The following is a 22,035-nucleotide window of genomic DNA, read 5'->3' on the forward strand; positions in this document are numbered from 1 at the left end:
TTTATTTTTATTCAATATTATTTTATGCTAAGAAATACAGTATTTAATTTCAATATTTCAACAACCAAAAAGATACAATGGTTAGAAATAATTATACATGGCACAGTTCATCTTGTGGTCACCTTATCTAGAATGTATTCTGCTTTCGTTTGTTTTCAAAAGTCTTCTAGAATATTTCCCTGATTCTGTGCACAATGATTTCTCCAATCATTTTATTTTCTACTTAATATCACACTTTTCATTAACATGTTAATGCACTTATTCACAATGTTTGAGCTGTATTCAAGGTCTTAATAACACAAAAAAGCAAAATGTGTTGCTAATCCTGAAGCAGGTGTAAACTTCCAAGTCTGCAGAGCAAACCAAGATGAAACAGTGTATCCCTAATTTCTTCTTGATCTTTTCTAACAAAGAAGTTGTAAGGCTTTGAGTAGCAGATTACACTTCTCTCATTTTCCACTGAATGACCGTGTGCTAAGTTTGATAAATGCTCTCTGTCCAACTTCAAACACGTGAAAATGATCTGCAATATTGATATAACCATATTATATTTATCTTATACAAGCAAATGTGAAAACAAAAAAACTTTACATGGACTGATTTCAGTATGTTTCATACACTGACATCATAAGTACTTGTTTGTACACTGAGCCTTTCCCATGGCATGACTTATCATGCCATTGCTGTTCTTGAGAATAAGATTTTTAAATATTTTTCCTATGTTTTACTATGTCAACCTTTGATTGCCCATTGATGCCCCACTCTACTACCAAAAAGCTAATTTTTACAAAAGTTTCGTCTTTTCTAGCCCAGTGGTTGTCTTAAATGACCTTAAAGGACACCCACCCTATTCTTGTCTTTTTTAATTATCCCCCCCTTGCATGAGGATGTGGCTCTTCAATTGAAGAAAGTTCAAAATGTGAAGATGTGAAAAGTAAACAAAAGACATATGGCCAATTGACAAAATTTAATCAGAAAAGTACATTGAGCCTTTCCAGCATTGATATTAATTTAAATTTACTAACCATGTTCTTAACACAAATTATTCCTAAATTTGTATCTTGTAAAGCAGACTTTTTCCATTCCACTAAGAGCTCTCCTCCATGCCACCCTAACAAGCTCTCTAAAGACTGGCCTGTAAACTTCAAGTTTCTGATATTGAAATCAGCGGTAGATTTTTCATCATGTGAAAGTGACCACCTCTTCACCTGAAATTAGATTTTTAATGTGCTTAGTTTTAAAATTTACAAATCTGATTATTAACCAGAAATCTATGATGACACTGCAGCTCTACTTATTTGTAATAAAAATAAATGAAAACAGTTTACAAGCACCTGCACCTAGTTAAATGTACAGAATCATGCAGCCTGATGTTTTTAATCTTGAAACAATTGCAAGTTTTGACATCAAATGAAATGTAGGCATAGCAGTTTGATAGATAATTTCACACAATTTATCCTTTTTTAGCTGGGTTCAATGCTCAGAGAGCATTAACTAGCTACTGTCACTGTGTGTCAACTGGATATGCTGACTACACCACTGCCCAATTAAATTTACAAAATACAGTAAAACCTCATTATATCAAACTTGATGGGATGAGGAAAAAGTTCGAGATATCCAAGGATTAGGATTCGAGATATCAAGGGTAAAATACTGAAAGAATAAGTAGTTGGGACTTCCAAATCACTTCGACATACCCATGACATTCGAGATATCAGTGTTTGAGATACCGAAGTTCAACTGTATTTAAACATTTTAGTACAGCTAGTACTTACCATAATATGTTTACAGTATACATTACTCAAAATTATAATCATTAACAGAGAGCATTTAGAACTTTCATACTTACCTCTCCTACAGTCACTGTCAGTAGAGATGAATAACTTTTAAAACCACTGTGACATTCCCCCTTAACCTGTATCTCAGATCTGGAACACTAGTTCTAACTACTCCATCAACCATCATTTGCATTGTCGGTAAAGCATCTCCTCTCCTGCAAAATTTGAATTGACTTCCTTACTTCATTTAATAAAAATACCATTTTCTTTTTAGAATTTGATAAATAAGAAATAATATTCAAAAGATGTCTCATAAAATAAAATATGCTTCAAGATATGGTACTGTATGTTTTAAATATTTTTTTTGTAACTCACGATAAAATCATCAAATGTAATTTGTCATAAAATGTTTCAAAAAGAAACAAACTGTTTTGTGATGAAAACAATAAAACACAATCTAATTCGAGAATTTGTGTCCCCCGCTTAGGGAAAAAAGAAGAGCATGCGCAGTTCGGGGGGGGGGGGGGGGGGACTCCATCCCTGGATTGTAGAATTATTAAATGAATACATGTATACTGAAGGAAATAGAAAATGCTAATATGGATATAAAGATTTGATTGCTTATTCTTTAATATGTGTATAGAAGATTCTTTTTATATAGAATATTTATCACACAGTAATAATGATTTTATGAGTTTTGCAAGCCAGACGTCATAACTTTTTCATTTCACATGTTGAATACTATCATTTAGTAAATCCCCCCCCAAAAAAAAATTTAAAAAAAAGGTATCGTCCAAGATTTGACCCCAGTACCTCTCACTTGCTAAGCAAGAATCATTTCCCTAGACCACGGATGCCACTTGATTATACAAGAAACTAAATGCAAACATTAGGTCACATATAATGTTTATTTATATTCAAGTTCGATATTGTCAAAATTTTAGTCAATACATGGTGTCTAATTTAGCCTTCACTAAACAGTTCTAATAGAATATGCAATAACTCTCCACATGCCCCTGTGCTAAAAATAGTCCCCAGGACTTCTAATACAATAAAAAAAAAAACGGGGCGGGACACTTTGAGAGGGGCCAGAGAGGCCATAGGGAGTTAAGGTATAAAATTTCATTGCAAAAGCTCAAAAGCTTCTTGAGATATCGCCCGGAAATGAAAGTGTTACACACAGACGGAATGTATGAATTTACGACCTTGAACCTTGACCTTTTGACTTTAAAATCAATAGGAGTCTTCCTTAGGCCACAGGGAGTTGTTATGTAAATTTCATTGCAAAAGCTCAAAGGATTCTCGAGATATTGCGTGGAAATGAAAGTGTTAAAACAGACAGAATTTATGACCTTGACCTTTGATCTTCTGACCTCAAAATCAATACAGTTCTTCTTTAGGCCATAGGGAGTTGCTATGCAAAATTTCATTGCTAAAGCTCTAAGGGTTCTTGAGATATTGCGCAGAAACAAAAGTATTACAGACAGACAAAAATACAGCTGGATGGATGGACTGACAGACAGCTAGACCCAAATTAATATCCCCCACTTTCAGTGAAAGCAGAGGACAAAAAGATAGGAAAACATGCATGCTGTCCTTGAATTTTGTAATTTGAAAGCTGTTCATTTAAACATGCAACAAAGAGGGATTTGCTATTCTAAGCATCTTAACCTTAAAGAGTTCACCTTGACACTGTTATCTACCAGTATAAGGCAAAGCCTCACCTCACACCAAATAAATGTTCTGGTAGTGTTCATCAAGTCTGGTAGTGTGCAGATGTATCAATGCATCTCCCATGATAGCTTGTTTATCAAAGGGCTTAATACAATTATTGGGAATGAAACTTGCTACAACTAGAGGTACAATGAGCAAGCTCATAAAATAGTACCACCCCCCCTCCCCCCTTGAACCTTGAACTTGCTAAAAAGACCTTGGTTTAAAAAATGACAAATCCTTTGGTCATGAATATTCTTTTAGAATTATGGAATAGTTGTTGACTAGGTGTTTCCTTTATAACTCCCAAATCTTCAATTGCTGGGGATAAAAAAAACTTTATTCATTCAAAAAATGTAGGTCAGATCCAGCTTCAGAAGCAAGCCTAGTAGTGTGCATCCCTAGATGCATCATCCATACATGTTTAGTCACCATAGGGCTTAGTTACTTTGGAATAAGATCTGTTCAAAAACATTAAGCTGTAACCCTTTCACAAAATGTTTAACTGTAAGTCTCATTGTAAGAGACAACTTATTTTGTTTGTGGTCCTTCATTTAAATAAACATGAATCCCACTCACCCAAGGACGCTTTGTGACAAGTTTGGTTTAAGTGGCAAACTTTGACCAACTGACTCCAATTTTTTCTCTCCAGAAACCACTTTAATTCATAAATTGCAAGGAACAATCCTTAATAGTTTCAGAATTGATTGGATGTGTAATAGGAGTAAACTTTAGAACACCATTTTCATTAGTGGTTCTAGAATATTTTTGTATACATTCTCCTATATTTTCATGTTTATTATTTCCCAGGTTCTTATTTTGATTTGAGATTCTGCTTGGTCTTATTTCCGAGCTTATTTGTACCTTATTTCAACACCTCATGTCAATTGTAATGAAAACACCAGCTCCAATAAACAACAAAATTTATTAACCTTTGTATATTTACATCCACTGAATATTTTCTCTTTATTTCTAAAGAAAACCATTGCCGTTTATAGTTCATGAAGAACACTATAGGCATATCACCTGTATGGATTTCTTGATCAGTGGCTGTTCCATCAATGAAGCATACTATGACGTACATATCAATAATACAATAATTGATTACGCATTTTTTTCTGCAACAGCTGCGACATTAATTCCCATACTAACAACCAAAGAAACCATTTTATTGTTTAAATAGACAAACCAAAAAAAATTATAGTATAAATAAAAAACAACTGTAAATTCCTGCCTTGTAGAAAAATCCTAAAAACCGTATAAAAATCACCCCCCAACCTAGCATACGGAAATGCTAGCCCAACCTAGCCGAGGGAAAAGGCCTAGGCAAATTTAGAAACAAAAGGATCATGGGCCACAATGAGTAATTTTGGCCTTGCTGTTTTTCACCTGATTTCTCCCCCCCCCTTAGTACTTATTGTGGCCCTGCCCTACCCCCCTGGGTCATGATTAGAACAATTTAAAATCTACACTACCCCAGGATCCTTCCGCATAAGTTTCAGCTTTTCTGGCCCAGTGGTTCTTGAGAAGAAGATTTTTAAAGATTTTTTTCTACATATTTCAATGTAAAACTTGGATTCCCTATTGTGACCCCACCCTACCCCCAGGGGATATCATTTGAACAATTTAGAATCTACACTACCCCAGGATGCTTCCACATAAGTTTCAGCTTTTCTGGCCCAGTGGTTCTTGAGAAGGAGATTTTTTAATGACCCCACCCAATTTTTGTATTTTCTTGATTATCTCCCCTTTGTAGGGGACTTGGCCCTTTATTTTAACAATTTAAAATCCCCTTCACCCAAGAATGCTTTGTACTAAGTTTGGTTAAAATTGGCCCAGTGGTTCTTGAGAAGTAGTTGAAAATGAGAAAAATTTACAGACTGATGGATGGACAGACGGACGGATAGCTGGACGGACGGACGACGGACAACGGGTGATCAGAAAAGCTCACTTGAGCTTTCAGCTCAGGTGAGCTAAAAAAAGAAATCTTTTAAAAAACAATTCCTGTCATTTGTACATTAAAATACGAAACTAATGGCAAGAAGCAACATGCAATTTTCCAAATGTGAGCATTTGAAAGTGTATTTGTGAATTTTCATTTGTTTATGTATGTTATCATCTTATAGAATTTAAAAAACAAAATGACTTGCTTTCACTCCTTACTTATTCTATATACTGCCTCAGTAAAAAGGCTCTACCTTTTAATCCAGGGGGGCCCTCACAACCAGTCCAGGAAATCCCTTAGGTCCAGCACATCCAACTTCTCCAGGAATGGAATCTCCAAATTCACCAGGCAGACCATCTTCCCCTTGTAGTCCAGGCAAACCATCCAAGCCCTTTAGTCCTGGGTCTCCAACAATACCCTGGAAATATCAAAAATATTTATATATTCAAACCATAAAATTTCTTTCCATAATGCCATCTCCTTATTCTATCTTTATCCTCATTCATGATGACATGATTTCAATTTCAATTTTGTAATTTACTGGATAAGAGTACAATAGACATAGCATAGATTAAGTAGATTTGTTATCTTTTTAGTATCTTTTTAAAAATAAACAGTTTCCTGTAAATTTTCAGGCAATTATTGCTAGAACTATTGACATTATATCATCCATTCATCATTTATTTTAAAAATTACATCTTTTTAAACAAAGTCCAACAGATTGTTATTAATAATTACAGTGTATCTAAAATGGTTGTATACCACTTTATGATTTCTTTTAACTAGAAGAGAAAGGTGTCAGTAAATACAAAACTCATTAATACTATCCACAATGTACTTTTTCTCATTCATTTATTCTGTGCATTATCTATACATGTTTCTCCATATCATTCTGGATCCATACAGTTGAAAAAACGTAAAGCAAGAAGAACTTGGAAGAAATTGTCAGAAAACAAAGTCTCATCATTTAAGTCCTACTTCTCAAAAGCTAACAGACAATGAAACAAAATTTGATTTTTCTCTTATTTGAAGTAGTGACTTTTACCCTTTCTCCAGGTATCCCAGAGAAACCTGGGGGTCTGTGGGGGCCACCAGATCCTGGTGATCATGCTCTGCCAACTGGTCCCCTTGGTCCCTGCTCGCCAGGCTTCCCCTTCATTCTTAGAGTGAAGGGGACTTCCAAATCCCCAGGCTCACCTTTAGGTCCAACCCTTCCAACTTCTCTAGGAAAACCATCTGAACCCTGCAAGTTTTATCCAACTTCAGTGCAGTTTCCAAAAAAACAAAATTATGATAAACCCTTATACAGGTAAAAAATTAAATCAGCTCATCTGAGGTCATGAATTGAACAAATTTGAATCTACATCATCTGAGGATGCTTCCATTTAAATATAACCAATCATGGCTTTGCTGTTCTTGAATAGAAGATTTTTAAAGATTAAACCAATGTATTCCTATGTAAAACTTTGATCGCCCATTGTGGCCCCACCCGACCCCCGGTGGCTTGAATCTACACTATCTGAGGATGCTTCCATGTAAATATGACCAATCATGGCTTTGCTGTTCTTGAGAAGAAATTTTTAAAAGACCTTTCCTATATTTTCCAATGTAAAACTTTGATCGCCCATTGTGGCCCCACCCAACCCCCGGGGGTCATGATTTGAACAAACTTGAATCTACACTATCTGAGGATGCTACCATATAAATATGACCAATCATGGCTTTGCTGTTCTTGAGAAGAAGATTTTTAAAGATTATTCCTACATATTCCTATGTAAAACTTTGATCGCCCATTGTGGCCCCACCCGACCCCCAGGGGTCATGATTTGAACAAACTTGAATCTACACTACCTGAGGATGCTTCCATGTAAATATGACCAATCATGGCTTTGCTGTTCTTAAGAAGAAGATTTTTAAAGATTTTTCCTATATATTCCTATGTTAAACTTTGATCGCCCATTGTGGCCCCACCCGACCCCCCGGGGGTCATGATTGAACAAACTTGAATCTACACTACCTGAGGATGCTTCCATGTAAATATGACCAATCATGGCTTTGCTGTTCTTGAGAAGAAGATTTTTAAAGATTTTTCCTATATATTCCTATGTAAAACTTTGATCGCCCATTGTGGCCCCACCCGACCCCCGGGGGTCATGATTTGAACAAACTTGAATCTACACTACCTGAGGAAGCTACCATATAAATATGACCAATCATGGCTTTGCTGTTCTTGAGAAGATTTTTAAAGATTTTTCCTATATATTCCTATGTAAAACTTTGATCGCCCATTGTGGCCCCACCCGACCCCCAGGGGTCATGATTTGAATAAACTTGAATCTACACTACCTGAGGATGCTTCCACATAAGTTCCATATTTTCAAGAACAGTGGTTCTTGAGAAGAAGATTTTTTAATGATGCCATTAATTTTTCACGAATTCTTAATTATCTCCCCTTGGAAGAAGGCGTGGCCCTTCATTTGAACAAACTTGAATCCCCTTTACCCAAGGATACTTTGTGGCAAGTTTGGTTGAAATTGGCCCAGTGGTTCTTGAGAAGAAGATGAAAATGTGAAAAGTTTACAACAACAATGACAATGACAACAACGACGACAACAACGACAGACAATGGACAAATTTTGATCAGAAAAGCTCACTTGAGCCTTTGGCTCAGGTGAGCTAAAAAAAATCAAATGCTGAGGGGAGCATTCCAACAATTTTGTTATTGAACTGTAAACCGGTCCAATCTTTAAAATTATTAAACTTCTTACATTACATCTACAGTAAATTCTCAATAAACCACCACCTTTTGTAATTTAGAATTCAATGTGGTATAACAAATTTGGGATGAATTGAATTTCCCATCTTTAGGGAAACATGAAGTAGAGTTACCATTCTTGAAAATAAAAAATTTAGTGTTTATTTTCTTTGTAGTATTTATTATAATATAAAAACACATTTCAATTTAAATTAAGAAAATGCTTGAAATAAGTTTTTATGTATGATAACTTTTGTTTTTAAAAAATACAGTGAGGATTGTCCTGTTCTATTGCCAATAATATGTAATCCTGTAAATACATTTGTTCAAGGCATTGTCGTTGCTGAAACTTTCACAATTAATACTGTATCACTGTTTTTAAAGCAAACTTTGCATCGTTTGAAGTAGGGATTGTCAAACCAATATAGTCATTGGAGAACTTTAGCCATGACGATATCATTTTTATTAAACAGAAAGCAAATTTTTAATTACAGTTAATGTTTAATAAAATTTATTGTTTATTTAATTCTCTAATTACCTTGTCTGTTTTTACAATGGTGATCTGGATAGCGACAACCAATTAAACGCTTCACTGACTACATGCACCTGTGGTAGTATATTGGGTGTGTTCCCGTTTTGCACACATTTGATAATTAGGTATAGAACAATAGGTGTTAAATATGTTTTGATAGCAATTATAGTCTGATCCCCGTCTGGGATTTACCTTGAGTTACCAATATTTCACCAATGCATCATAATAAATATTTAAAAGAATAAAGTTTGAAAATTTAACATGTCCATTCCAACTGAAATTGATAAATCGGGTCTACAAATATAATTATTGCAGTCCCCCCTTTTCTTAACTTCATGAAGATAATATGAATGAGTTAATGAATTCAATCTTAATAAAAAAAAATTATTTGCCCAGTTAGTATCATATGAATGTACATTACAATAAATTATTATAGTTTTGATTAGTATTTATGAAATTTTTTTTATGTTTTGAAATATTTTTTCTTATTATGAAATTACAGAAATAAATCAAAATAGAAAAATAATTAATGCAAAATTAATCAATTTTCTTCATATACTTGCAATAGATTCTTTTTCTCCAAATTCACAACTATGATATAGACTATATCAATTAAGTAATTATCTTACCTGGACAAATTCCCGTTTTGCACACATTTTTTCAATACCTGAAATTCAAATGTGTGCAAAACGGGAACAAACCATATATTGAGATAACTGACACTTTGGAATGGAAGTTTATTGTGAAAACAGGGTGGCGGATGGTGGTATGTGAATTTGGCATTATAAAGAGAATTTTACAAAGCAGGAAAAATGTTCCTGAAAAATCATGGCATTATTGTGAGGATGGCATGAAACAAATGGCAATATTTCAAGAATTGACTGTATTTTATCGTCATTAATTTGCTTACAGCATTTTCAAAGTACTGAATGTGAATGGGAACAAATTATCCTCTTATATAAAGATGGCATCCAAATGGTCAAGCTATGGGTATGTGTAAGTTTATTAAAAACAAAAGAGTTACCGATGAGATTTGAGCAACATATATTTTGTTGAAGAGTATTCCTAGCAACTACAGGTAACTGAAGCTTGTAATACTTTTAAAATCCAAGACACTGGATAGAAATGTTTTTCATCTGGTTTCACTTACTGGTATGCCCTTTTGACCAGGTATTCCAGGTATGCCCGGTTCTCCTGGTTGTCCTGGGAAACCTGGTTGACCTGGTTGTCCAGGAAGTCCATCAAAACCGGGATCGTCTGGATCTCCCCTAAAACCAGGCTCACCCCCAGGACAAACCCCACAGTCGTCACCTCTTCTACCTGAAATTGAACAGATAGGGAAAAAATTGCATGAAAAAAAAAGACACTGGCTTTACAACAAAGCTAGTTAATTCATGGTGAAAAGGGAAAACCTTGATAGGTGCACATGTAATTGAATAAAAGGTTTATGATCCCCACAATGCCTATTATCACCATACACCCCAGTGACACAGCTTTTTAACATTAAGTCAATCCTTTTTAGTGTCCTAAGATATCCACAAACATGACAATGCTATCATTTGGTTTAGATCTGCTCTGATTTTACACAAGCCTACTAGTCAATGAATGATCAGAGGATAAGAACCAGCTGACTAGCCTTCACAAAGCACAGAATAGTCAGCTGTCCAACATAGGATAAGAACCAGCTGACTAGCCTTCACAAAGCACAGAATAGTCAGCTGTCTAACAGGTAACAGCATTCAAATTCAGATTTGGAATAACAATTCTTTTAAGTTGGTGCTAAAGTATTAAAGCTCATTATTATTTAAATTCAACATTTTCTTTCAAACTATCTATTAATATATTGAAAAGAAAAAAGACATACCTCTTTCTCCTGGGATTCCATCACGCCCATCCTCTCCAGGGATTCCTGGATCTCCCTCCTCTCCGGGAAATCCTGAAGGACCTCTTGGACCAGTAACATCCAGACCATCTCCACGGATACCAGGAAATCCCTCAGGACCAGGTTCTCCCCTAGTACCAGGAAGTCCATCAAGACCAGGTCTTCCTACTTGGCCCTGTTCACCAGTGTATCCTTGAACCGTTTCTCCAGGTGGTCCCAAATCTCCTGGCACTCCTTTTAATCCAGGTATTCCAGGCAATCCAGGCACTCCATCAAGACCAAAGCCACCTGGAATAAAATAAGTAATCATTGCTTGAGCTTAGAAAATGTTAATTAGGGATTGAGAAAATGCAAACAAGTGCACAATGCTATGATTATTCAAAGAAAAAAAGAAATAAAAAAACCTAAATTTTTGTACTTTGTGCAAATCAACATAATAATCCTAAAAAAAATACCTTGGTCTCCCTTGTCTCCTGGATAGGAGAATCCAACAGGTCCTCTCCTCCCAGGTATCCCAACAGGCCCCGGTAGGCCAGGGGGACCATCACGTCCCATTTGACCATCTAGACCGTCATTTCCTGTGCAGTATACAAATTATAAGATCAATCATCTGACAGCATTTCTAAATATTAATTCTCACATCTATTTATACCAAGTAATTATTAATTGAATTCCTAAACCTTACCCGGGAATCCTGGAAGACCTTGTGGGCCAGGGTCACCAGGTCGACCTCTGGGTCCAGGACGACCTTGACTCGCACCATCTGGATCTCCTTCTGGACCCTGCAATTTCATTTTTTTAAATCATTTACATGTACTTGAATATTTAACTGAATTCTAAACATTAAAATTTAGTAAAATCAAAACTATTTGTTATTCATTAAGAATTTGTAAATAAGTATGGATAATTTTTCTTATATATATTTTGGAAATGACACAAAAAAACTGCTTCCAAATATTCCAAATTTGGAATATTGAAGGATTAAAATCATGTACAATTTCAAAAATTAATCACATGCAAATTTTGAGGAGAAAGGTTCACAAATGGAAACAATTTTGGGTCTGATTCTAGATTTTCCAAATGAGGACTGTACTGAGCAATTAATGTGATGCAAGTAATTCACTACTACTTTTGAAATCTATACATATTAAACAATTTGAATATCATTATAAAGATATTATGTAACATTGCCAAATAATTGTATTGTCATGGCAACCTACCAGATCTCCAAGGTCACCCTCATCCCCTGAAAACCAGGGTCTCCAGTTCTGCCCTAAAAGCAGAGAAACAGCCTTAGGAAAGGTGACAAAAATACAAAATTTACCCTGATTGTGACATAAGATCTAATTATAAATTTCTTATTCAGAACTCCATAAATAGTGTAAAATCTGAACTTTCTAGTCTATCAGTTATTGTTTGTTGCCACTCTATTTTACTAAAATCTAAAATAAGCCTTTATGCCTTAGTTAATTTGAGGGGTGGATCTTACTGTTCCTCCTGGTAATCCATCATATCCTTGTCTCCCCTTTTCTCCGTTCTCCTTCCAAACCATAGGGTCCTGGTGGGCCGTCCTTACCTCTCTTGCCCAAAAAAAAGGTCATAGAAACAAAATATCATATTATCACCATACCTAAGACATAAAATTAAAATCGCCATAAAAATAAGGGCAAATAAAGAGTCAAAATGATCCCCCCATCATTGCATTCCCTCATTTCTTGCATTCCAGGCATCCCAAAAGGCCCTTTATCACCTGGCAAAACTGGAAATCCCTAAAAACAAAAATCCAGGTAAAAGTCAATGAAAGCTACATTATAAATCAAATCTATCTCAGTCTATGTTTTTTTCAGTTACCGGTACATGTTTTTCAAAAAATTGTTATATAATATGAAATTAAATTTTTCTACTACAACTTATTACAGATTGTCCATGTCTATGGCCTTCAGATAAAGGAATAATAAAAGACAAAGAGCTAGGTTCACTTTTTGCATAAAATGGCCATGCCCTTATATCAATTAATTGACTATCACCCTCTGTCCCATTTCATATATCAAAATAAAGTAGAGACTTAGTGCTTTCATTTCCTATAACAAAATTTCTTTTTGAGAATCCAGGTATTGGAAAACAGGCTTTGAGAAAATGCAATGTTCTTGAATTTTGCAGAAAACATGTGTATTTGACTATCCTCAGCAAAGAAATAAAATATGAGCACAGCCCTGCACGGTCCAAAAATTAAAACATGTTTTGATCTTCAGAAACAGATCTTTCATTATGTAATTGCATATTTTGGATCAGAGGTTGTGCTCTATATGAAATATTGAAAAAATACCTCAACTTTTGGCCATTTTTAAGGGAATTTACAGGATATGGGAAAAATGATGCATTTTATGACGTCATAATGCATTGACTAGAGAGAAAATTACGTCATGTTCAATAGATACACGGTCACCAAGGGTCCAAGTTATAAATTCTGCATTTTCAACCAAAACTGAGCAGTTTCGATTTTTCAAAAATTCTCAGGGCCAAAAAAGGCCCTAAGTGGCTCTTGCTCTTTTCAAGTTAAGTTGGATTGTTATGACAGAGAGAGTAACAGTAGGGAATTTCCCACTAACCGGATCACCACTCATTCCATTAAATCTGGGTCTTCCAGGTCTTCCTCCCTCACCTGGCTCTACCCCTTTTCTTCCATCAGAATCTCGTTTGGTTTGTTTCCTGGTAAAGTTGCGATGGAGCCTTTAGGACCTTTGAGACCAGGTAATCCTACCTCTTCCTGAAAACAAACAATCATGTAAATTATAGGTCAACACAACAGGTCAATTAGCCTGGAATTTTTACACAGTTTTAAAATTTTCTTAATGATAAATTCAATGTTTTACATTTACACTGGTGACCAAAATAAACTTTCTAATGCCTCTTTAGCATTGGTTAAATAATAAAGGATATTTTGCATGAAATATTCTTAGACTATTTACATTACATGTGCTATTCTTCAACAACATTGTGGTGAATGATTATAATGCATGATAAGTGATTTATCTACAGAAGTATACCTGTAACTTCAACTACCAATGAACACTGACCTTTTCACCTTTGGGGGGATTTCTAACCTGGTCTCCCATGCTTCCCTTTGGCCCGGTTACCTCCTGGAATTCCAGTCGGCCCCTAAAAATTTTAAAGAAGTTATATTTAATTAGAAAAGATACATTTTATGATAAATGAAGGTACCACAATATTCAACTGAGCTACAAGAAAATTAAAATTAAAAAAAACTACATCATATGAATGCCCTAAAATATATTCAATACTATTTAGTAATTTCCTGCTTCCCCTCCCTGTACCCCACTTCTTTGATGGCTTCATTGTTGGAATAATGAAGAGATATCATAAAGATCTAGCAAATTTATGTCAATATATTTTATTTTGAAAATATGACCAAAGAAAACAGACCAAAAAAATTCCTCAACACTGGGACAGGTACATGTACTTATCTTCTTTCATGTTCTTGTATTTCTAGACTTATGTTACAAGATCAAAAAAAATTTATGTAGTTACAGTTGAACTTCGGTATCTCAAACACTAATATCTCAAATACCATGGATATGTCGATGCGATTTGGAAGTCCCACCCACTTATTCTTCTATGTATTTTACCCTCGATATCTCGAATCTTCAGATATCTTGAAGTTTTTTCTCGGTCCCATCGAGTTCGAGACAAGGAGGTTTGACTGTATTTTGATCACTTCCTGCAGGAACTAGCAAATAACAATAAATGGTGTACAGAGAGAAAAATTATCTCCCTTATACTGTTTTCATTTATTATATCAAAAATCAATATGGTACTTTTTAAACATTTGTGTTTATATAATAAAAATAGAAATACAGTAAAACATGCTTATAGCGAACACACTTATAATGAATTAATGCCTACAGTGAAGTCATTTTCATTCCCCAGAGTTTTAAACTTATTGTGAAGCTAACAGATATAAAGAATTACATTTATCACAAAGCAAAATCACAAGCATTCATATATAAAGCATGTTTTACTGTATGCTGATGCTATATTTATGAACTGTAATTCGTGAAGCAAAGTAGTTTCATTAAATTTGTCTTAAAATCATTTTACTATAACACATGTATAATCTTGTACAGGTATAGCAAATTATGGAAACAACAAGATGTGTTTGTGAAACACTGATGCCCCCATATGGCAGCTTATGGCGAAGGTTAAAGTTTCTCAAATGCAAGTCAAAATCCAGGCCAAAAGGTAAAAAATGTTGGTATCCAAAGAAAGGTCTTGTCTCGAGGAATATACCTGTGAAATTTGAAAGCCCTAGCTGCAACTGTTCAAAAGTTATGGCGAAGGTTATAGTTTTCTAAAAGTAAGTAAAACGTCTAGGTCAAGGTCAAAGTTGTTGTTATCTAAAGGAAGGTCTTGTCACAAGGATTAAATATGTAAAGTATGAAAGCCCTAGCACCAATCATTCAAAGTTATGGCCAAGGTTAAAGTTTTTTGAAAGTAGGTCAAACTCCTATGTCAAGGTCAAAGGGTCAAAGTGGTTGGTATCCAAAGGAAGGTCTTGTCACAAGGAATACACGTGAAGTTTGAAACCCCAAGCACCAACTGTTCAGAAGTTATGGCCAAGGTTAAAGTCTCATAAAATTTTGCAAAAGTGGGTCAAACTCCAAGGTCAAGGTCAAAAGGTCAAATATGATGGTACCCAAGGAAAGGTCTTGTCACAAGGAATACACATGTGAAATATGAAAGTCATAGCTCTAACCAATCAAAAGTTATGGGTTAAAGTTGACAACAGACAGACAGACAAACAGATAGACAGACAGACAGGACAAAAACAATAAATACTTCCACATAAATATGATCAATCAGGGCTTTGCTGTTCTTGAGAAGAAGATTTTTAAAGATTTTTCCTATATATTTCTATGTAAAACTTTGATCCTCCATTGTGGACCCGCAATGGGCCCCCACAATGGGGGCATAAAAATATCGATTTTTTCCTTGTGAGATCCTGTTGTCTTCTGATAATTGTACATGTGTCATAATAGAAACTGACTGAACATTTCTTACCCTAGGACCTGGAGGGCCAAAAGGCTCAGGGAGTCCAGGTCGACCTGGAATGCCAGGATCACCCTAAAAATAGATATGTCCAAGATTTAATCATTGTCAGACATAAACTGGAACAATTACAGAAATATTTATTATGGAATAAAGCTCTTAAAGGATGATTCTCTATAGGGCCATTTTCCGGCCTACGATAAAATCACTTAAAAATGTGATTTTATGTAACTTTAATCATTATATTTCATGTTTTGATGTTTGTTTTTCAACATCTATCACCTAAGTCGCGTGATTTAAAGATCACAAACGGCCGTCAAGTAAAGAAAAATTGAGGGTAGGTCTATTTACATCAAGTTTTCAGGCATGTTTCTAGATGTCAATGATCAAAAATTGTTTATTTATGTCGGAAACATATCAGACTTAAGTAATAAAAGCAAAGATTGTTTAATTTAAGGCTAAAGATATTTTTTTATGGCAAGAATTTGACGCATTCACATTTTGCATATTTTGAATGTAAATCTTTACAAAATGCACCTCGTACGATGTTGAAAAATGTTTAATTAGCATTTAATTAAAAGTATTATTTCATATATGTTTATATTGTACTTGTGTATTGTTTCTATAGATGTGGTACCTATTTTACGCATAAAATGCCCATGCAAGACATGAGATTTCTAAGTTTCTTTTGAACTATAAAAGTTGTGTATCAAATGTTTAAAGCAATGAATGAATTTTGTTTGTGATTAAATCAAAATTAAGTTGTAATTTATAAAATATAGTCTACATTTGCAAAAAAAATAAAGAATTCATTAATTTACAGGATGAAAATATCAATGCAAGTACATGTTAATAGTCAGTACATAAAACTCAGAACGGCTGTATTAAATATATATATATTGACGTAAAATGAAATAACATCGTAAGAGTTGATTTGATTCAATTTAATTACGCATGTAAAACAATATATTTAATTTAAAATGCTATCTTAACTATAATACACAAATGTAAGTATAAAAGTTGAGCCCCCCCCCCCCCCCCACGGCACTCCATAAAATGGAGTAAATTTTCAACAGTTCCTTCCACTACGCATATCAGAAGTTTTAGTATATCCATGATCCATGGACTAATAGAGTTCTACAACATCCCAGGTACAAATTGGACCATAAGAGATGACACTCCTTTCGCACTCTTGAAACCTGAGAATTAAATTCTCTTTCCGTGCTGCGTCAAGAACTAAGGTGTTTAACACGGGTAGTGACAGTTCCTTTGCTAAGTCCTCAGCATTAAAAGTAAAAGTCATGGGTCTCTTGGATATTATCTTAAAGAAGGAGGTCCTGTCCCACGGTAGGTGTTGGTCAATACTGAAACCATGCATAAATCAAAATTGTGACACTTCACCTTAAGTGGATGATCTCTTTATCTGGGTGAAAAATTCTAAAATGACGTAAAGCAACATTCAATTATCAATCACGTGACATTTAGGAACCCCTTTCCTCCTTGGCGTTTTATTTTCGAAGACAGAACTACTGTTCTCATAACTTATATTGATGCTACCAAAGAAGTGTGATGAATAGATTGAGTCCTCTCAACACCCAGTTAACAAAATACATGGATCCTATGTCACTCATACGGAAAAGTGTCCTTCTAAAAGGTCAAGGCGAGAATTTCCATTATGAAACCATCCCATCAGTAATTCTCTATCTATAAAAGTTACATGTGTACCCATAGAAAAATTAAGTTTATAACACAAATAGCAAATGCATCTTCCCGCTACAACAAAAATAGCTTTTATCATTTCTAGAACTAATAACAAATATGCAGTACTCCTAAGGAAATACAAATACAAAGAAGTAGCATAGATAAACTAAACTATCCTTATAAATAATATAATTATAATAAGTAACTTATATTCATGCCTTATAGTCTATAAAAAATTTATTTCTAGCAGATAGTTCAATGAGACTTGTCTTCACGTAATTTCATAACAACCAGTCATTTCAGTCCTTTGATTTTAGATTTTTTAAGTAAAAAGTTTACCTTTTTTGAGTAAACATGCATGGCTTATATAAATTCTTAGTAAATCAATAGAAACATGTACTCTAAGTGGAAGTTTATAATAAGAAATAATCTACATAAGCTGATATCCTTCATTGTAAGTAGTTAGCTTTTCCTGCAAATATCATAAAAATGAAGTGAAAAGTTTTTATTTACATGTCATAACCACCTTTAACCAAGTTGATAATTTGGTAGTCACTTTTTATGTTCATAAGAAGTTTACATGCAAATTTTGGTGTTGGTTAAAGGTGGTTATGACATGTATAGGAGTTACCTAACACACCAACCCTCTTGAGTTTTCCCATTACCCTAATGCTAATACCAACCGATAGTACCTTACTTTGTGACCCTATATCATAACAAATACTTTTGTATCATTAACCAATCAACATTTATCATTAAATTGGAACATTAGCCTACTGACTCATGCAGTTTTTAAGGGAAAAAATACTATTTGAAAATTTGAAGTCATTGTAGGCTGCAAAACGGCCTTATAGAGAATGATCCTTTACTGAAATTTAATCATAGAACTTAACTTGTTAAAGTTACATTAAGATTTACATTTCATTATATATAGTGTGAGATAACACGTCTGAAATCCAGTTGTTATGGTGTTGATACTTACACTAGGAACCCTTCATCCTGGATTACCCGGATCACCTTTTGAACCAAATCCATAAAATCCATCTCCAGGATTTCCCTGTGGATTAAAAAATACATTTTATTGCCAGAAGATACATATTAAAGCCGATCTTTTGAATTATCTTATGAACAAAATACAAAATTGTACATTATAAAATCACTAAATCCAATCTGAGACTTGATCAGCCACTTTAGAGACTTGTGCATTATGTGTTTTATGTATGCTTTACAGATTATCATAATTGGATTGGAAGACATGAGTAATTTCTCTGTCTGTCCATCAGTCCATCCATCTGTCTGTCATTCTATCTGTGTATAACACTTTATGTCTGGACAATATCTCAAAGAGCTTTCGAGCTTTTGCAATGAAATGTGCTGGTACCCGGTACTTTTATCCGGCTGATGTTATGAATATACCGGCCAAAATACTCGTTGGAGAAAAATTTAATAACTCTCAAATTTAATTAAAATCTCTTCCACAAGCTACCTCCTATTTTTGAAAAAGTACCGCCTGTTTCTAACATTTTTGAAAGCCCTGCCCAACTGCCTATGGCATAAGGGAGACCTCTATCAATTTTGAGGTCAAAAGGTCAAGATCAGTAATTCATACATTGCAAGAAATGGTTTCCAGATGGTAAACTTACTTCTCTTTGAACAGAAAACCCCTGTTGATTTTAAGGTCAAAGATCAAGGTAAGAAATTCATACATTTAAAAAAAAAATGATTTTCAGATGATCACTTTAGTTCTCATAAAGCCTTTTCAATTAAAACTTTTTTTTATCATAAGATGAGTGCTCTTTGTGACATAAAGACAACCTGTAAAGGTTTTGAGGACAAAAGGTCAAAGTAAGGAATTCAATTATTGCAAAAATTGAATTCCAGATGATAATTTTTGTCTTATTTGAGCTTTTACAATTAAATATTATCATATCATTACTCCTATTGACTTAAAGAAGATCCCTTTTGAATTTTAGGTAAAACGGTCAAGGTCAAAAATTCATATGTTGTGAAAAAAAAATAATGGCTTCCTGGTGTTATATAGAGTTCTCTTTGTTTTGCAATAAAATTTTATACTTTTAGTCAATATGACTTAAAGAGGACTCTTTTGATTTTGAGAAAAGGTCAAAGGCCAAAGTCAGAAAGTTATATATTGCATACATAATTTTCAGATAATAACTTAATTTTCAGTAAGCTTTTGCAATGAAAATTAAGGTCCTGAATTTCTTTAAATCAAGAAAGACCCCTCATGACTTTAAGGCCAAAAGCTAAAGCTCAATGTCAATCTTTTTCTCTTTCACAATCTGCGTTTTTTTTTTCAGGTCTTCCTTGCTCTTCATATAACATGAAGCGGGGGACACAAATTCCCTGAATTAGCTTGTGATACTTTTGACATCAGTTATACTGCCTTGAAATTAATGCCCAATAGGGGTTGCTTGTGGGTGCAAATATAGTTGCCAAAAAAAGAGTAAACAAAATGACAGCACAAGATGTCAATACTTAAAAACTTGAAAGATTTTTATATCTTTTTAGAGTGTTGTTTCCATGACACCCTACCTTGGGTCCGGGTAAACCTGATACACCCTGAGGCCCCCGATTTCCTGGCAGTCCATCAACTCCAGGGTTACCTTTTGTCTCTAAAATAAACAAACACAAATCATTTTTATTTTAATATTCTGTAATAACAGACTGCTTTGTGTCATTCATGTTTACAATAAAATTCTAATTAACCTATGGAATTTCACACTACTCCCAACATCATGTTTACTACATCAATTTTTGATATGTAATATTTTGCTGTAAATTTACAATGTCTTAGCATGGAAAACATTGGCTAACATATGCCAATTTTATTAGAAAAAAAAATTGCATTTTGAAATCTATGATAGAATAAATGTTTTTATACCACCCCTCTATTTCTCTCCTTTAATTATTGTTCACTTTGTCTTTCATTATATAAGTACTCAAAGTATTTTTCATAATAATTTCCAATGCATGACAATCATTTATTACATATTAAATGATTACATTACATTTGATACATGATTAAATTATTTCATACCTTTGTCTCATTACATCCAGGGTAACCCTGTGGACCCCACAGGTCCCTCTAAACCTTCATAACCCTAGAACAAGAAAAAAAATTGTTAAAACAATAACATATCACTCTGAAGCTATAAGAATGACCAATATTTACAATTTCATATATACACATGATAAATGTAATAATTTATAAATAATAAAATCCTACTAGGATTAACAGTTGTGACAATGCAGAAAAATTTCATAGTTGGTTATTTAGTTTTTTCTGCAAAGGTTGCAAGTGATAATCTCCATATTAACAAAGAAAGAAATAAATGTTATTGTTTACATGTAAATCTGTATAAATCATTCTATAAAGCAGGGGAAATTATGTTAAATATTGTTTTATTGATCCATACATCACATTGATGAAAGACCCAATTCTTAACGTAGGTCGCGGGTTTGCAGGCCATTCAAAAGTGTCCGAAAACATACCATGAAAATTAGCTATATGAATCCTCTACCTTCATTTTATATTCTCTGAAAATTTTATAAAATTCGTCTGCATCGTTTTTGTGTAATTAAATCCCAAACATGCCATTGTAGGCGTTACATTTTCGACGTTATTCTATTGAATTATATAAGAAAAACGTCGTTTTCGGCTCGTTTTGAGGCAAGATTTTGTTTCAAAAAATATCAGTAACTTTTAAATGGTGCAGACGAAATTGTTTCCCTTTGGTATTTTAACAAAGAATTGATTTGAAATAAATCAATGTGAAAAAATTAATATGTCTTCGGGTTAGTTTTCGATAATTTAAATGTGGATAATTGCTTTTATATCGCAAAATGTTACATTTTTAAGAACGACGTCATAAAATATCGCGACGCCATGCTTGACGTCGTGAATATCTATCCGGTATTCAGTGCAGAAAAATAAGCTAAAATAATTTTTATAAAAAAGAAATTCAAGTCTATCTGCTTTCAAGTGACCCGTGAATCGTATCATAATAATTCAATAACAATGAAATGATTATTAGACATGTTTCTCTTCAGATTAGGTTTTTTGTACGTTTTATATTAGTGAAAATTCTCGCAAGGGACGTAAAACAACAATCAATCCTTTAGTTTCTCTCTTTCAATTTACTTTCTTTATGTGTTGTTTTCTTACCGTTTCTTTTCTGTTTGTTTTGTTTTGCTTTTTTTTTGTAGATTAGACGTATCTTTACATTCAGCTGTGTATTTTTCTTTTCAAGTGTGCTGGCGAAAACGGTATCTTTTAATTCAAGTGATTCAAGTATATAAAATGTTTTTATTTAAGACCATTCAGCAAGGCGCTCAAATCTATGAATTTCTGCCAAATATCGTCCCGGCTAAATACAATATATTTTCAGTATATATTAAAACAAAATATTTATTTTTAAATACCACATTTTCAGAGATGTAAATGGGACGAGGATTTAAAAATCAATTTTATCTGACATAATCAACAGCCAGTTTTTTTTAGAACATTAATTCTACTTGTTGGACATGGAAAGCAAAGTAGCGAATAAAATCTGTATGTAACAGCATTGCAAGCTGTTGCTTAGGGGACGATCATTTCAGGGGACGTACAGATTTTGGAAATAAATAATCTGTCCTCGAAAA

General features: G+C 33.9%; 2 protein-coding genes across 3 annotated transcripts in view; both read right to left on the minus strand.

Moving 5' to 3' along the window:
* LOC133191017 (collagen alpha-5(IV) chain-like) lies at positions 1-12,334 on the minus strand. The gene is made up of 11 exons (XM_061326677.1): positions 12,095-12,334; positions 11,843-11,878; positions 11,291-11,387; positions 11,061-11,183; positions 10,588-10,893; positions 9,874-10,043; positions 6,482-6,679; positions 5,690-5,854; positions 1,850-1,993; positions 1,026-1,208; positions 1-523 (listed from the first exon to the last, which is right to left on the minus strand). The coding sequence occupies exons 1-7, from the start codon at positions 12,155-12,157 to the stop codon at positions 6,542-6,544; spliced, it is 933 nt and encodes a 310-aa protein (XP_061182661.1). The 5' UTR covers positions 12,158-12,334; the 3' UTR covers positions 1-523; positions 1,026-1,208; positions 1,850-1,993; positions 5,690-5,854; positions 6,482-6,541.
* The window catches only part of LOC133191018 (uncharacterized), a 21,231-nt gene continuing 11,365 nt past the window's right edge, over positions 12,170-22,035 (minus strand). Inside the window, exons 2-8 of one of the 2 annotated variants that reach the window (XR_009721652.1) lie at positions 20,432-20,495; positions 19,927-20,006; positions 18,356-18,430; positions 15,685-15,747; positions 13,683-13,764; positions 13,215-13,372; positions 12,170-12,185 (exon numbers count right to left, since the gene is read on the minus strand). Coding sequence is in view for 1 of the 2 variants with exons in the window: in XM_061326678.1 (XP_061182662.1) it covers positions 13,274-13,372; positions 13,683-13,764; positions 15,685-15,747; positions 18,356-18,430; positions 19,927-19,982 (375 nt within the window). In the remaining variant the exon portion in view is untranslated. Of the gene's footprint in view, positions 12,186-12,438; positions 13,373-13,682; positions 13,765-15,684; positions 15,748-18,355; positions 18,431-19,926; positions 20,007-20,431; positions 20,496-22,035 lie in introns of those variants that run through there. The other variant, XM_061326678.1, reaches the window with a different exon arrangement.

This window comes from Saccostrea echinata, unplaced genomic scaffold (assembly GCF_033153115.1).
Source record: "Saccostrea echinata isolate AGI-Se365-2 ecotype Australia unplaced genomic scaffold, CSIRO_AGI_Sech_v1 ptg000023l, whole genome shotgun sequence".
NCBI classification, from domain to species: domain Eukaryota; kingdom Metazoa; phylum Mollusca; class Bivalvia; order Ostreida; family Ostreidae; genus Saccostrea; species Saccostrea echinata.